This window comes from Palaemon carinicauda, chromosome 32 (assembly GCF_036898095.1).
Source record: "Palaemon carinicauda isolate YSFRI2023 chromosome 32, ASM3689809v2, whole genome shotgun sequence".
NCBI lineage: Eukaryota > Metazoa > Arthropoda > Malacostraca > Decapoda > Palaemonidae > Palaemon > Palaemon carinicauda.
Genome location: NC_090756.1, coordinates 10,114,870 through 10,132,842, shown reverse-complemented (window position 1 = coordinate 10,132,842; position 17,973 = coordinate 10,114,870). Strand labels below are relative to the sequence as shown.

General features: G+C 32.9%; 1 protein-coding gene and 1 long non-coding RNA gene across 3 annotated transcripts in view; one reads left to right on the top strand and one right to left on the bottom strand.

Annotated features, from left to right (window-relative positions):
* Window positions 1–2,163: 2,163 nt before the first annotated feature.
* The window catches only part of LOC137625262 (putative neural-cadherin 2), a 113,032-nt gene continuing 97,222 nt past the window's right edge, over window positions 2,164–17,973 (bottom strand). Inside the window, exons 18-19 of one of the 2 annotated variants that reach the window (XM_068356058.1) lie at window positions 7,756–8,000; window positions 2,164–4,176 (exon numbers count right to left, since the gene is read on the bottom strand). In XM_068356058.1, coding sequence (XP_068212159.1) covers window positions 7,774–8,000 — 227 coding nt within the window. In that variant the 3' untranslated portion in view covers window positions 2,164–4,176; window positions 7,756–7,773. Of the gene's footprint in view, window positions 4,177–7,061; window positions 8,001–17,973 lie in introns of those variants that run through there. The other variant, XM_068356057.1, reaches the window with a different exon arrangement.
* On the top strand, window positions 7,920–13,276 carry LOC137625263 (uncharacterized). Its single transcript, XR_011040824.1, has 3 exons — window positions 7,920–8,046; window positions 8,978–9,138; window positions 10,201–13,276. It is a non-coding gene; the product is annotated as an uncharacterized lncRNA (long non-coding RNA).

Here is a 17,973-nt window from a genome sequence, read left to right as displayed (position 1 = left end):
GAGGTTGAGGGTTTGAGTTAGAGGGTTTTTAGTTTGATGAGGGGGTTCTCAAACCCACTTTAGGTTTCCAGAAATATAATTCAAGTGTTCACTTGTGTGAGGTTGACACTATTTAAGTAAATTTCTATTTCGTTGACCATTTCCAATTGTCAATTCTGTGAGGTTGAGATATTAATTTTTATTAATTCGTAGACCATTTCAAATTATCAATTCTGTGAGGTTGGGACAGATAGATTTTCTAATTTTTTCCCAAAACATCCACTTATCATTTCAGTGAGGTTAAGGGTAAAAAAGTAAAATTTTTAATGCTTCGGCATTTTCAATTGTCAATTCTAAGATCAATATTTTTTTTTTAAATCTTCGACTATTTCCATTATTTTTGTGAGGCTGGAATTTAAAAGTAAAATTTTCAAGTGTCCATTCTTGCTGGTTGACAAAGAATATTTTTTTTTTTTTTATTTCAGTTCAGGTGTTGCAAAGAAACCTAAGATACACATTTATTTTCTATGTTTTTTTTTAATCTTTTATTTACGACGCAAATTCCAATGTTTGTGATAAAATGTACCTAATATTCAAAATTACCTTGTTATTTTCTATTAAGTTAATTTTACCAAGTTAGTTTTTACCAAGTTATTTTTTTACTAAGTTTTTAAAATTTCTTTACCAAATTATATTTTACCCACTTGTTTTTTCTTTAACTACAGAAAAGGTATGTAAATGAATGCCCTTATAATATATTTATCCTTCCTTTGCCCTCCGCATTTTAATATATATTTTCCTAAGTTCAAACCAAAATTTTCACCAGCCTTGACAATTACTCTAAAATTTCCACTTTTGACTCTTATATTAAAATTCTCTCTTTAGTCAAATTCGAATAATCTCTCAGTTGTATCGCATTTTAAACTCATTTTAAGTATTTATCTAATTTTAAAATCAACATTTTCAGTAGTTATATAATTTTAAACTCAACAATTTCAGTATTTATCTAATTTCAAACTCCACTTTTTCAGTATTTATTTGATTTAAAAATAAAAATTTTCAGTATTTATATAATTTTAAACTCAACATTTTCAGTAATGATCTAGTTTTAAATTCAACAAAATTTTCAATATTTATCTAATTTTAAATTCCAAAATTTTTCAGTATTTATCTCATCTTAAACTCAACATTTTCAATATTTATCTCATTTTAAACTCAACATTTTCAGTATTTATCTCATTTTAAACTCAACATTTTCAGTATTCATCCCATTTTAAACTCAATATTTTCAATATTTATCTAATTTTTAAATCAAAATTTTTAGCATTTTTCTGATTTTAAACAAAATATTTTAGTATTTATCTCATTATACTAAATGCTTTCAATATTTATCTAATTTTAAAATGAACATATTCTATATTTATATAATTTTAAAACTCAACATTTTCGCTAATTTTAAACTTAACATTTTCACTTTAATTTCAAACTTAATTTGCACTATTTATCTAATTTTAAACAACATTTTCACTTTATATAATTTTAAAATCGATACTTATGATATTTATATAACTTTCAACTTGAAAATTTTTAATATTTATTTTGGGTAATTGAGAGAAAAATTGTTAATTTGGAAAAATTTGTGGAAATTTTCATGGTAATTGGGAACAAATTTATGGTAATTGGGAAAAAATTTATGGTAATTGGGAAAATCTTATTTATTGTATTTGGGAAAATTTTATTTATGGTAATTAGGAAAAATGTATTTATACTAATTGGGAAAAAAATTATTCATGCCAACTGAAGAACAAAAATTTTGGCGGAAAATATTAAACTCATATAAAATCAAATGTATTTTTGTAAATTTTAAATTTTAATGTAATAAATAAAAAATTGTTAGTATACACTATTTTGAAATTGTCAAAATTTTGGACGAATTTCTTGCTACTAAATAAGGAAATTAGAAGATATTCATAATAGCTATGACAATGTCTTCATGTAAAGCTATTTATCTTATCAAATAATGGCAAAGGTTTCTCAGCGTAAATATTTTTTTTGTGTGAAAAAACATTAAAAAACTTATTTTTTCATTAATTTTCTATTTGAATTTTTTTAAATATTTTTTTTTTCATTATAATTTCTTATGTGAATTTTTCACATATATGAATTTTATAAGATTTTTTGAGACTTTATATTGAGATTTTGTTATTTTTTCGAGACATTTTTTTATTGATTTCTTAGATGAATTTTTCACATTTATGAATTTTATAAAATTTTTCACGGCTTTACAATAGTATTTTTTTTTTCTTTTACTTAACATTTCCAGTCGTAATATTTAAAAAAAAAAATTTCTTTATTTTTTCAGTCGAAATATTTTCTAAACATTTGTTTTTGGAAATTTTTATTATTCATTTCATTTCATTCGAATTTCGAAACCTCCAACTTCAAATACTATAAATTTACCCAACTGGCTACTTATTAATTACAAGTTTTCACAACTCCACATATGATTAGGGTGACAGTTTAGTATTTAATTCGCACTTCAACAATTTCTTCAGACTTTTTTTTTTATATATAAAACAGCACATTCTTATCTTGGAGACAAATAAATATATAATTCAAGAAGAACTTTTTTTTTTTTAAATCTCTAGAAAATACGAAACAAAATTTTTTACTTTTTTAAAATAAGACATTTTTTAGCAACACTCATTATAGACAATATAATAACTTTTTTATATCTTAAATCCCAAACACGACGCGCATTATTTACATATATTACAAAGCTTCGAGTTGATTTTATGATATCCTGGAGGAGAGTTTTCTCAACTGTGAATTAAGATTTAACTTTTACTTCACATGATAGCTAGGTTGGTAGCGTCGTGGGCTTCTGTTTCATAGGTCCCAAGTTCACGTCCCGGCCAGGACGCGGATAGTGTGAGACCTTCTACCGGGGGTACTCCCCAGGGTGGCGCCTGGGGGGGAGGTTAGAGGGGGCTAGTGATAGTCCCTGCTGGCTTATGGCCCGAGCAGAATGATGTAGATCGTCTGAGTGGAGACCTAAAACCCGCAACTTTTTCAATAATAAATAAAAAGAGAAACTCTATTGTATAAATTGAGTCATCACTCTTAATGCAATAATGATATAATGTTTTTATTCCTGAATAATATTGACAGGTTTTGGACAAGTAACAAAATATATGATGGTTAGTGAAAACATTTAAAAACTTAAAAATTAGTATATCCGGACGTCTTTGTAGGAAAAGCGACACTTGTAGTGCTTTTAAGGACTTCAAGGGGACTTGCAGGGACTTTTAGGGACTTTTTGGTACTTTTTTATCTGAACTATTTCGAAGTGGTCACTTTATGGAGATGACTAAATAAATATGGTCAGTTATGGATATGACTAAATATAATTCAAAACGATTCAACAACTGTTTCTAATTTTTTTTTATCGTTCAGTTACTTTAGGATTTGTATGTACTTTAAATGAGCCTATATATCTAGTACCTGAACAAAATGGGGCACTGTAGGAATTGCAAGGACTTTCATAGGACTTGCAAGATCAGTTCTAAAACAAAATCGCGATTTTATGAATCAAAAATACATTTTTAGTAACTAAAACAACGGCACTTTGCGATTTTTGACAGCTTTTAATTGTTTTTTCTTTTTTGGATTTTGGGCCACTGTAGGAATTGCAAGTATTTTCATTGGACTTGCAACATCAGTCCCAAAACAAAATTACGATTTTATCAATCAAAAATCCATCTTAAGTAACTAAAACGTCGGCACTTTGCAATTTTTGACATCTTTTCACCTTTCTCATTTTTTGGATTTTCGTCAAAACTCACTACTTGGTCTTGAAGGCACGTGGCGGGTCGGGTATCGGCATGAGAATGACCGTGGTCGCAGATGGGTCACCGATCAGTCCCACGGAGGTCACGTTCCTCTCCGTAATCGGCGGCGGCAATGGGTCAGGATAGGTCATTTGAGGACACGTAACCATACCGTCGACCGCGCAGCTGGACGCGTGGATGTCACAGTTGATCGTCGTGATTGGCTGGATGGTTTCCTTTCTATTCGAGTCTGATTTGGACGACTATTGGCTGGATTGGTTGTTGGTGGGGTCCCAGGATTCCAGCATGTAGGCCACCTCTCGAAAACCGTCCAGGAATTTCGCGCTGCCCGAGCAGCTTTCCAGGCCTGGTGGGGAGGAGGAGGAGGAGGAGGGGGGCGTGAATGTAAACAATGTCAGAAGTTCGTGAGGGATTCGTTCAATTGGTTTCGAAACATTTTGTTAGTGTTTTACCCTTCACGTTTCTCTGGGGGAAATGATTTTCAAAATAATTTTTGGAGAGCAAAAGGGAAATAATTGTCAAAATTATATTTTGAAGAGAAAGGCAAAAGGGAAATAATTGTCCATATTTTTGGAGGGAGAGCAAAAGGGGAATAATTGTCTATATTTTTTTTTTAGAGCAAAAGCTAAAACAATATAAAAATTATTTTTCTGGACAGCAAAATGTCTCGATTCATACTGTTAAAATCAAAGATAAAATTAATAAATAGATTAAATACATAAAAATAAAGGAAATACATAGCACTCACCGATGCATTATCTTAACTGAAACTTAAACTCGAAGATTATATTTTTTAGATAACTGAAAACTACCCAGTAAAGTATGGATCATCTCTTATTAAACCTACCAACTACTACTACTTAATATGATTTCACTCCACGTGTAGCATAGAAAAAACACTTAGTAGGATCTTTTAAGAATGAAAGGTAATGAGAAGTGGTTTGTATAAATATCTTATCACTGTTAAACTAGGAATTTTTTTTTTTTTTTTTTTTTTTTGAGTAAAGTTGAATATACTGACAGTTGTTTGAGCTTAGGGAGATATACTTAATGATCCCTGTTTCTTAATCTTTAGAGCTTGGAAATATAAATTTTTAAAGTGAACAAAGGAATAGACGTTTACTTAATGTTCCCAGTTTCTTAATCTTCAGAGCTTGTAAATATAAATTTTCAAAGTGAACAAAGCAATAGTTGTTTACTAAACGTTCCCCGTTTCTTAATCTTTAGAGCTTGGAAATATACATTTTGAAAGTGAACAAAGCAATAGATGTTTACTTAATGTTCCGTTTCTTAATTTTCAGAGCTTGGAAATATAAATCTTTAAAATGAACAAAGCAATAGACGTTTACTTAATGTTATCTGTTTCTTAATCTTTACAGCTTGTAAATATAAATCTTCAAAATGAACAAAGCAATAGACGTTTACTTAATGTTCTCTGTTTCTTAGTTTTTAGAGCTTGGAAATATAAATCTTCAAAATGAACAAAGCAATAAACGTTTACTTAATGTTCCCTGTTTCTTAACATTTAGAGCTTGGAAATATACATTTTCAAAGTGAACAAAGCAATAGATGTTTACTTAATGTTCCGTTTCTTAATCTTCAGAGCTTGGAAATATAAATTTTCAAAGTGAACACAGCAATAGATGTTTACTTAATGTTCCTATTTGTTTCTTAATCTTTAGAGCTTGGAAATATTAATCTTCAAAGTGAACAAAGCAATAGACGTTTACTTAATGTTCCCTTTTTCTTAATCTTTAGAGCTTGTAAATATAAATTTTCAGAGTGAACAAAGCAATAGATGTTTACTTAATGTTCCCTGTTTCTTAATCTTTAGAGCTTGGAGATATAAATTTTTAAAAGAACATTACTGAATCCATTTTTACAACGTAGACACCCTTGTTAAGTCAAAATGTTGTATAGATGGTTGGTTTAGTGTTGTGCTACTGATTTTTATTGAAAAAGTCATCACAACCTTTTTTTTTTACCTGGTGTGGTTTGGACAGTAGCAATTGAAATGTTGAGAATATTGGTATTCTTTAATCAGATGTTGATGGTAGTGCGACATCAAAATGTGTTGTGATGTACAGCTGTTTTATTGCTTCAATATGTCATGAGGTGTCAGTCATATTAAGGTGATCCTGTCAGTCATATTAAGGTGATCTTACCAGTCATATTAAGGTGATCTTACCAGTCATATTAAGGTGATCTTGTCAGTCGTGTTAAAGTGATCTTATCAGTCATGTTAAGGTGATCTTGTCAGTCATGTTAAGGTGTTATTGTCAGTTATATTAAGGTGATCTTGTCAGTCATGTTAAGGTGATCTTGTCAGTCATGTTAAGGTGTTATTGTCAGTTATATTAAGGTGATCTTGTCAGTCATGTTAAGGTGATCTTGTCAGCCATGTTAAGGTGATCTTGTAGTGATATACCAGTCGCCTCCTTGTCATTTCCATAGTAAATGAACTCATCAAATTGGATATTGTAGTTTCAGTGTCTTTTGTTGTCCAACAAAATGTAATTTTGTTCTATTGAAGTACTGGAGTAATTGCAACAGTGTATATCTTCAGAAAATTAATATTCCCATACATATAAAAGTTTTACTACTTTGTCTTGCTTTATAATCTCGAATACTTCTTTTTTATGCTTCATGTTATAATCTCTCAAATTTGTCATTGCATATAAAGGTTTTCTACTTCATCTTGCTTTGTAATCTCAAATTGTTCTTTATTTTTTACTTATAATAGCAATTCTCTTCTTCTGTTGTCTAAAAGATCTTTGTTCCATCAGGCGTTGTCAAATCAAGGCTGAACTTGAAATAGCCATTTAAATTTACATCCATTTAAACTTTAGCTTAAGTTCAAAAGATTAAGAAACACTTGGTTATTTTCAAATACTTTAATCATATCAAACATTGTAAGAGGAAATATTTACAGAAAATGCATTACATGAATATATTAGAATTTATATTTTGTAAATCTTGCAAAATTGTTTACGTCTGAATAAGTATTTTTTTTTTCATAATTCTGATAGTATAACATTTTGTTCACAACGTTATCATAGACATTTACACAAAACACTTCACATTTCTAACATCTAGGGAAAGGTGGAAATAAACAAAATCAATTTACCATTGAATATACTGCAAGATAGATTAACTTTCCATTTCTCTCCTCGCAGAAGATATTATAAACATCCTTGAGACTTAAGTTTTTTTCAGCAATTTAACAGTGACTTTTCAGCAATTTAACAGTGACTACATACAGTGAATGTGAGATTTTATTAAAAAAATCAGAGTAGATCTGTTTACATTCCAAGAAATGAGATTGACATACTTTCAAAATTGGAATGCAGATTCCTAATTCCAGTTATGTCAGTTCAGAGTTTCAAAATTTGTTTTAGGATAGTTGTTTTACTTCGTATTCAATTTTTACTTGGTTTGAAAAAAATAGTTTTACCTCATATTCAATGTTTACTGGGCTTGAAAATAAAAATAAATATATAATTGTTTTGCTTCATATACCCGATCTTTACTAGAAGGTTTCAAGAAATCAATGTAAATTAGTTTGAAAAAAAAAAGCAGCTACATGTTACCCCCCTAATAACTATTTAGTCCCCCCCCCCCAAAAAAAATTGCGTACTCTAGTTCACCCCCCAACAACTCCTATTTTAGTTCACCCCCCAACAATTTCGCATTTGAGTTCCCTCCCCAACAATTTCGTATTGGAGCTTACCCCCAAACAATTCCGTATTTAGTTCACCCCCAAAACAATTCCGTATTACAGTTAAGCGAATAGCAAAATTTAGGGGGAATACCTACACCAAATTATCCCTGTACTTTCCTGCCTTCGATATCCTTCAACCTTCCCCCCTCCCCCCACCAGGCTAAGACTTACAAGAAGAGAGTGATCCAGGGGAAGAGCCTTCACCTTCGTAAGCATAGTTCCTTAGGTCGTGGCTGGCGTGATGGCGCTGCTGCCGCCGCCTTTGGTGGAGCCGATTTTGCTCTTTCCGTTCCTGGTCTCGTGGTGTCCTCCGCCGCTCTTGCTGGAGCCGTTTCGCATCGTCGGAGACGCCAGGCTGGTCACGACGACGGCGCTGCCGCCGACGGAGCGTTTTTGGTCTTCCATGCTACTCGTTACCGAAGCGGCGTCGACTTGTAGGACGTCCACGTCTGGAAGTGAAATGGTGGCGCGTGTTAGAGAGGGATTTTTATAGCGGTGAGAACCAGGACACATGAGTTATCTATATATACTGTTTAAGGTGTATTTATAGTGATATTAAAGTGGATATTCATATCGCTATGATCAGCGAAGCCGTACTAGTCAGGATACCCATACTAAGTTGGTTTGCTGTGAGCTATCTGACGAAAATCTCCCACTATCACCAATCCGCACTGGTCAGTGTGGTGTAGAAAAGTGGCCAAACCCCAGACATCAATTAACTAAGGCATTTGTCCTGCAGTGGACAAGAAAAATATCTTTTGTTGTTGTTGTTTTTGTTGTATTTGCGTAAAAGAATTCTTCATTTGTGCTTGATTGAAACTATACCTTGTATAGCTGGACGTTTTTCCAATGATTGGTTAGAAAAATAATTTCCCTATTGATTTTTATAATTGCATGTTTCATCACTGTTAGTGGTTCAGAATTAAGGTCTTAAAAATGTCTACACTATTAAAATAATGTTTCAGAACTTAGGAACGTTTTACGGTACCTGGAGGATATTTATACAATGTATTTTAGAAAATAAAATATCGCCATAAATAATTACACTTTAGTATGCTTACGCATTTACACAAATTGCTCACAGTATATACAGTTACATACCAACAAGCCACAAATTGCTAGAAAATAGTAAATACTGAAAGAATTCCATTGATTTGGATAAATTTGTATTGATTTTTTTTTTCTATATTTATTAGTTTGCTCTTATCAAGATAATAATTGAATATGAATTTTCTAAAAACACTTTTTTTTTTCAGAACTTCACAGAACTCGGAGAGTAGTTGAAGAATAAATTAGATACATTTGTATTGATTTGTTATATTTCTGTTGATAGTTTGCTCTTATCAAGATAGAAATTTAATATCAGGAATTTTCTAAAAATTTGATGTCAGGAATTTTCTAAAAAACTTTTATTTTATTTCTTCAGAACTTCACAGGACTCGGAGAGGAGTACTTGAAGATTAAATGGATCCTCTACCCTTCGGATAACAGCTTCCACTCCTGTTGTATACGATAACTACAGCCCTAACACTAATGGAACAGAAGCATGATAGTGATAAATAGGACACATGCCTGATAAAAAATACGGTAAGTAGTCAAGATGATGTTGACCATTGAGGATAACTAAAACTGTATATATAGAAATTATATTCACAAAATTGTTTTGCTACTGAGTAATTATCAATTACAAGATGTTAATCCCTGTGGACAACTAAGACTTGTACAAATAGAAATTATATATATATATATATATATATATATATAATTTTGCTATACAGTAAGTAGCAATTACGTTCATGGAGACAAAACGAGAATAATCCAACTAACAAAAATGTCTTGCAATCTTTACTACTAATAACATTAGCCTATAACTTTCTCATTATCTTTTCAACTAACAACAGTGACCTATATAACTTTCTCATCAAGATTTACACCACAAGAATGTATCCTCCCCCATGATTGGAAAGGACAATCAAAATGCACTGATGGACAATAGATAATCTGTTACTTCAAGATAGATGATCTATCATTGAAAGGATACACACCAAGTTAACACTTGGCTAAAACCTATTCAACCATGCAACATATGAACATATGATGGTGAGCAATGGATAGGGGAAAAAGATCTGTGTTTACACCATGCAATGAAGTAGACTATATAAACTGAAATTGAGAACTATCTCTAGCTAACAATCTAGCATTTATGAATGTTATCCATATTTTCTATTATGGCCCTAAAACAGATAGAATTTGAACTTGTCTCTTGAACAGACTATTCATAATCATAGAATATATAAACTGAGCTAGATAACAATCTAGCATTTATGAATGTTTCCAATCTTTTCTATAATGGCACTGAAACAGAGAATTTTTACTTTATAGAACTGCCTATTCATTTTCATAGAACAACAGAACTAACTATCAATGTATTTATGACTGTTTCCAATATTTTCTATTATAGAATTTGAACTTTTTAGAACTGTGCTCATTTCCACAGAATAACTGAACTAACTAACAATGAAGAACTTATGAATGTTTCCAATATTTTCTATTATGGCAATAAAACAAATAGAATTGAACTCTATCTAGAACTGCCTATTTTGAGTGTATATAATATTAATTCTAAAACTAATTTTGTTCTTATTACAGCTGGACTCGAGGGTCGAGTGAGCATGGAAATGGAGCTAGCAAGAAGCGTGTATGTGGAAAACAATACTCAAGAGATGAAAGTGAGTTCAATATTTATGAAGAAGAGAATTAGCAAGAAAAATTAAACGGAAAAAAAATTCAATATATCCAATTGCAGGAATCTAATTTTCAAGTTTTCACACTAACATCATATGAATTTATAAACTGTATATCACAGATTAGGTTATATTCCTTTTGTATGGAAAACAATACTCAAGAGATCAAAGTGAGTTCAATATTTATGAAGAAGAGAATTAAAAAGAAAAATTAAACTGAAAAAGATTCAATATATCCAATTACAAAAATCTAATTTTCAAGTTTTCACACTAATATCATATGAATTTATAAACTGTATATCATAGATTAGGTTATATTCCTTTTGTATTTCTCTTAGTCTCTTTTCTAAACATAAACACCAGTGAGATGGTCAGGTGCGTGGACCTTTATTAAGGACATCAATACTGAAGTTGAGCTGAGAAGCTAGCAAGTGCCAATACTAAAGCTGAACCGTGTTAAGGACACCAATACCGAAGATGAGCTGAGAAGCTAGCAAGTGCCAATACTAAAGCTGAACCGTGTTAAGGATACCAATACCGAAGTTGAGCCGAGAAGCTAGCATGTGCCAATACTAAAGCTGAACCGTGCTAAAGACACCAAGACCGAAGTTGAGCCGAGAAGCTAGCTAGTGCCAATACTAAAGCTGAACCGTTTTAAGGACACCAATACCGAAGTTGAGCTGAGAGCTAGCAAGTGCCAATACTAAGCTGAACCGTGCTAAAGACATAACGAAGTATAGCTGAGAAGCTAGCAAGTGCCAATAGTAAAGCTGAACCGTGTTAAGAACACCAATACCGAAGTTGAGCCGAGAAGCTAGCAAGTGCCAATACTAAAGCTGAACCGTGTTAAGGACATCAATACTGAAGTTGAGCTGAGAAGCTAGCAAGTGCCAATACTAAGCTGAACCGTGTTAAAGACATAACGAAGTTGAGCCAAGAAGCTAGCAAGTGCCAATACTAAGCTGAACCGTGCTAAAGACATAACGAAGTTGAGCTGAGAAGCTAGCAAGTGCCAATACTAAGCTGAAGCGTGCTAAAGGCATAATGAAGTTGAGCTGAGAAGCTAGCAAGTGCCAATACTAAGCTGAACCGTGCTAAAGACAACGAAGTTGAGCTGAGAAGCTAGCAAGTGCCAATACTAAGCTGAACCGTGTTAAAGACATAACGAAGTTGAGCCGAGAAGCTAGCAAGTGCCAATACTAAGCTGAACCGTGCTAAAGACATAACGAAGTTGAGCTGAGAAGCTAGCAAGTGCCAATACTAAGCTGAACCGTGCTAAAGACATAATGAAGTTGAGCTGAGAAGCTAGCAAGTGCCAATACTAAGCTGAACCGTGCTAAAGACATAACGAAGTTGAGCTGAGAAGCTAGCAAGTGCCAATACTAAGCTGAACCATGCTAAAGACATCAATAACGAAGTTGAGCTGAGAAGCTAGCAAGCGCCAATACTAAAGCTGAACCAAGAAGCTAGGAATTCGCTGAACGTATATATTGATGTAATCGAAATAAAAAAAAAAAGAATCATCAGATAAATTAGCCAAGATAGAGCAATACTACACTTTAAGATCCAATACTGAAGCTGAGCTGAGAAGCAGCACTAGCAAGTGCTGAAAATATATAGTAACATAAAACAAAATGAGAATCAGATAAATCACCCAAAAGAACTATCATACTTTGTGAAGGAACTAATATTCAAGCTGGGCTGAGAACCTAACAAATACTGAACATGTATATTAGTTTAATCAAAGAAAAAAATTGAGAATTAAAAGATAAATCAGCCAAGATAGAGTAATCATACTTGTTAGGGAAAATAGTAAATGCTGAACATATATATTAGTATAAACAAAAAAGGAAAACAGAATGAGAATCATCAGATAAATCATCCAAGATAAAACAAAATAAGGAGATCCAATACTCAAGCTTAGATGAGAAAGTAGAAAGTACTGAACATAATGTAATCAAAGGAAACAGAATGAGAATCATCAGATTAATTACTTAATGTAATCAAAGGAAAATCAGAATGAGAATCATCAGATAAATTACTTCGTTAAGGAGATCCAATGATCAAGCTGAGATGCGAAGCTAGTAGAATAGCTGAGATGAAAAGCTATCAAGTGCTGAACATAAATATAATCAAAGGAATTCAACAGAATGAGAATCGTCAGATAAATCATTTCGTTAAGGAGATCCAATACTCAAGCTGAGATGAGAAACTAGCAAGTACTGAGAACGTATACTGGTATAATAAATGGAAAACAGAATGAGAATCATCACACAAAGATGATTTATTTCGTTAAGGAGATACAATACTCAAGCTGAGATGAGAAGCTACCAAGTGCTGAACATGAGTACTGGTATAATAAAAGGAAAACAGAATGAGAATCAACAGATAAATCGGCCATGATAAAACAGAATCATACTTTGTTAAGGAGATCCAATATTCAAGCTGAGATGAGAAGCTACCAAATGCTGAACTTATTAGTAATCAAAGGAAAACAGAGTGAGAACCATCAGATAAATTAATTACTTCGTTAAGGAGACCCAAAATCTCAAGCTTAGATGAGAAGCTACCAAGTGCTGAACATAATGTACAAACAATGAGAATCATCAGATAAATCATCCAAGATAAAACAGAATCTACTTTAAGGAGATCCAATAATCAAGCTGAGAGGAGAAACTAGCAAGTGGTGAACATACTGTAATCAAAGGAAACCAAATGAAAATCATCAGATAAATAAGCCTAGATAAAACAGAATCATACTTCGTTAAGGATAAGAAAGTAGAAAGTACTGAACAAAATGTAACCAAAGGAAACAGAAGTAGAATCATTAGATAGATTAGCCAAGGTAAACAAAATCATACTTCGTTAAGGTGATCCAATATTCAAGATGAGATTAGGAGCTAGCAAGTTCAGGCTGAATATGAGTACTGGTATAATAAAAGGGAAACAGAAAGAGAATCATCAGATAAATCAGCCATTTGTCAAGGAGATTCCAGTACTCAAGCTTAGATGAGAAGCTACCTGATCCAATATTCAAGATGAGATTAGGAGCTAGCAAGTGCTGAACATGAGTACTGGTATAATAAAAGGAAAACAGAATGAGAATCATCAGATAAATCAGCCATTTGTTAAGAAGATTCCAATACTCAAGCTTAGATGAGAAGCTACCTGATCCAATATTCAAGATGAGATTAGGAGCTAGCAAGTGCTGAACATGAGTACTGGTATAATAAAAGGAAAACAGAATGAGAATCATCAGATAAATCAGCCATTTGTTAAGAAGATTCCAATACTCAAGCTTAGATGAAAAGCTACCTGATCCAATATTCAATATGAGATTAGGAGCTAGCAAGTGCTGAACATGAGTACTGGTATAATAAAAGGAAAACAGAATGAGAATCATCAGATAAATCAGCCATTTGTTAAGAAGATTCCAATACTCAAGCTTAGATGAGAAGCTACCTGATCCAATATTCAAGATGAGATTAGGAGCTAGCAAGTGCTGAACATGAGTACTGGTATAATAAAAGGAAAACAGAATGAGAATCATCAGATAAATCAGCCATTTGTTAAGAAGATTCCAATACTCAAGCTTAGATGAGAAGCTACCTGATCCAATATTCAAGATGAGATTAGGAGCTAGCAAGTGCTGAACATGAGTACTGGTATAATAAAAGGAAAACAGAATGAGAATCATCAGATAAATCAGCCATTTGTTAAGAAGATTCCAATACTCGAGCTTAGATGAGAAGCTACCTGATCCAATATTCAAGATGAGATTAGGAGCTAGCAAGTGCTGAACATGAGTACTGGTATAATAAAAGGAAAACAGAATGAGAATCATCAGATAAATCAGCCATTTGTTAAGAAGATTCCAATACTCAAGCTTAGATGAGAAGCTACCTGATCCAATATTCAAGATGAGATTAGGAGCTAGCAAGTGCTGAACATGAGTACTGGTATAATAAAAGGAAAACAGAATGAGAATCATCAGATAAATCAGCCATTTGTTAAGAAGATTCCAATACTCAAGCTTAGATGAGAAGCTACCTGATCCAATATTCAAGATGAGATTAGGAGCTAGCAAGTGCTGAACATGAGTACTGGTATAATAAAAGGAAAACAGAATGAGAATCATCAGATAAATCAGCCATTTGTTAAGAAGATTCCAATACTCAAGCTTAGATGAGAAGCTACCTGATCCAATATTCAAGATGAGATTAGGAGCTAGCAAGTGCTGAACATGAGTACTGGTATAATAAAAGGAAAACAGAATGAGAATCATCAGATAAATCAGCCATTTGTTAAGAAGATTCCAATACTCAAGCTTAGATGAGAAGCTACCTGATCCAATATTCAAGATGAGATTAGGAGCTAGCAAGTGCTGAACATGAGTACTGGTATAATAAAAGGAAAACAGAATGAGAATCATCAGATAAATCAGCCATTTGTTAAGAAGATTCCAATACTCAAGCTTAGATGAGAAGCTACCTGATCCAGTATTCAAGATGAGATTAGGAGCTAGCAAGTGCTGAACATGAGTACTGGTATAATAAAAGGAAAACAGAATGAGAATCATCAGATAAATCAGCCATTTGTTAAGAAGATTCCAATACTCAAGCTTAGATGAGAAGCTACCTGATCCAATATTCAAGATGAGATTAGGAGCTAGCAAGTGCTGAACATGAGTACTGGTATAATAAAAGGAAAACAGAATGAGAATCATCAGATAAATCAGCCATTTGTTAAGAAGATTCCAATACTCAAGCTTAGATGAGAAGCTACCTGATCCAATATTCAAGATGAGATTAGGAGCTAGCAAGTGCTGAACATGAGTACTGGTATAATAAAAGGAAAACAGAATGAGAATCATCAGATAAATCAGCCATTTGTTAAGAAGATTCCAATACTCAAGCTTAGATGAGAAGCTACCTGATCCAATATTCAAGATGAGATTAGGAGCTAGCAAGTGCTGAACATGAGTACTGGTATAATAAAAGGAAAACAGAATGAGAATCATCAGATAAATCAGCCATTTGTTAAGAAGATTCCAATACTCAAGCTTAGATGAAAAGCTACCTGATCCAATATTCAAGATGAGATTAGGAGCTAGCAAGTGCTGAACATGAGTACTGGTATAATAAAAGGAAAACAGAATGAGAATCATCAGATAAATCAGCCATTTGTTAAGAAGATTCCAATACTCAAGCTTGGATGAGAAGCTACCTGATCCAATATTCAAGATGAGATTAGGAGCTAGCAAGTGCTGAACATGAGTACTGGTATAATAAAAGGAAAACAGAATGAGAATCATCAGATAAATCAGCCATTTGTTAAGAAGATTCCAATACTCAAGCTTAGATGAGAAGCTACCTGATCCAATATTCAAGATGAGATTAGGAGCTAGCAAGTGCTGAACATGAGTACTGGTATAATAAAAGGAAAACAGAATGAGAATCATCAGATAAATCAGCCATTTGTTAAGAAGATTCCAATACTCAAGCTTAGATGAGAAGCTACCTGATCCAATATTCAAGATGAGATTAGGAGCTAGCAAGTGCTGAACATGAGTACTGGTATAATAAAAGGAAAACAGAATGAGAATCATCAGATAAATCAGCCATTTGTTAAGAAGATTCCAATACTCAAGCTTAGATGAGAAGCTACCTGATCCAATATTCAAGATGAGATTAGGAGCTAGCAAGTGCTGAACATGAGTACTGGTATAATAAAAGGAAAACAGAATGAGAATCATCAGATAAATCAGCCATTTGTTAAGAAGATTCCAATACTCAAGCTTAGATGAGAAGCTACCTGATCCAATATTCAAGATGAGATTAGGAGCTAGCAAGTGCTGAACATGAGTACTGGTATAATAAAAGGAAAACAGAATGAGAATCATCAGATAAATCAGCCATTTGTTAAGAAGATTCCAATACTCAAGCTTAGATGAGAAGCTACCTGATCCAATATTCAAGATGAGATTAGGAGCTAGCAAGTGCTGAACATGAGTACTGGTATAATAAAAGGAAAACAGAATGAGAATCATCAGATAAATCAGCCATTTGTTAAGAAGATTCCAATACTCAAGCTTAGATGAGAAGCTACCTGATCCAATATTCAAGATGAGATTAGGAGCTAGCAAGTGCTGAACATGAGTACTGGTATAATAAAAGGAAAACAGAATGAGAATCATCAGATAAATCAGCCATTTGTTAAGAAGATTCCAATACTCAAGCTTAGATGAGAAGCTACCTGATCCAATATTCAAGATGAGATTAGGAGCTAGCAAGTGCTGAACATGAGTACTGGTATAATAAAAGGAAAACAGAATGAGAATCATCAGATAAATCAGCCATTTGTTAAGAAGATTCCAATACTCAAGCTTAGATGAGAAGCTACCTGATCCAATATTCAAGATGAGATTAGGAGCTAGCAAGTGCTGAACATGAGTACTGGTATAATAAAAGGAAAACAGAATGAGAATCATCAGATAAATCAGCCATTTGTTAAGAAGATTCCAATACTCAAGCTTAGATGAGAAGCTACCTGATCCAATATTCAAGATGAGATTAGGAGCTAGCAAGTGCTGAACATGAGTACTGGTATAATAAAAGGAAAACAGAATGAGAATCATCAGATAAATCAGCCATTTGTTAAGAAGATTCCAATACTCAAGCTTAGATGAGAAGCTACCTGATCCAATATTCAAGATGAGATTAGGAGCTAGCAAGTGCTGAACATGAGTACTGGTATAATAAAAGGAAAACAGAATGAGAATCATCAGATAAATCAGCCATTTGTTAAGAAGATTCCAATACTCAAGCTTAGATGAGAAGCTACCTGATCCAATATTCAAGATGAGACTAGGAGCTAGCAAGTGCTGAACATGAGTACTGGTATAATAAAAGGAAAACAGAATGAGAATCATCAGATAAATCAGCCATTTGTTAAGAAGATTCCAATACTCAAGCTTAGATGAGAAGCTACCTGATCCAATATTCAAGATGAGACTAGGAGCTAGCAAGTGCTGAACATGAGTACTGGTATAATAAAAGGAAAACAGAATGAGAATCATCAGATAAATCAGCCATTTGTTAAGAAGATTCCAATACTCAAGCTTAGATGAGAAGCTACCTGATCCAATATTCAAGATGAGACTAGGAGCTAGCAAGTGCTGAACATGAGTACTGGTATAATAAAAGGAAAACAGAATGAGAATCATCAGATAAATCAGCCATTTGTTAAGAAGATTCCAATACTCAAGCTTAGATGAGAAGCTACCTGATCCAATATTCAAGATGAGATTAGGAGCTAGCAAGTGCTGAACATGAGTACTGGTATAATAAAAGGAAAACAGAATGAGAATCATCAGATAAATCAGCCATTTGTTAAGAAGATTCCAATACTCAAGCTTAGATGAGAAGCTACCTGATCCAATATTCAAGATGAGATTAGGAGCTAGCAAGTGCTGAACATGAGTACTGGTATAATGAAAGGAAAACAGAATGAGAATCATCAGATAAATCAGACAAGATAAAACAAAATCATACATCTTAACGGAGTTCCAATATTCATTGTTAACGAGTAATCCAATATATGAGAAAGTAGCAAGTACTGAACATATATACTGATATAATAAAAGGAAAACAGAACTGAGAATCATAAAAATCAGCCA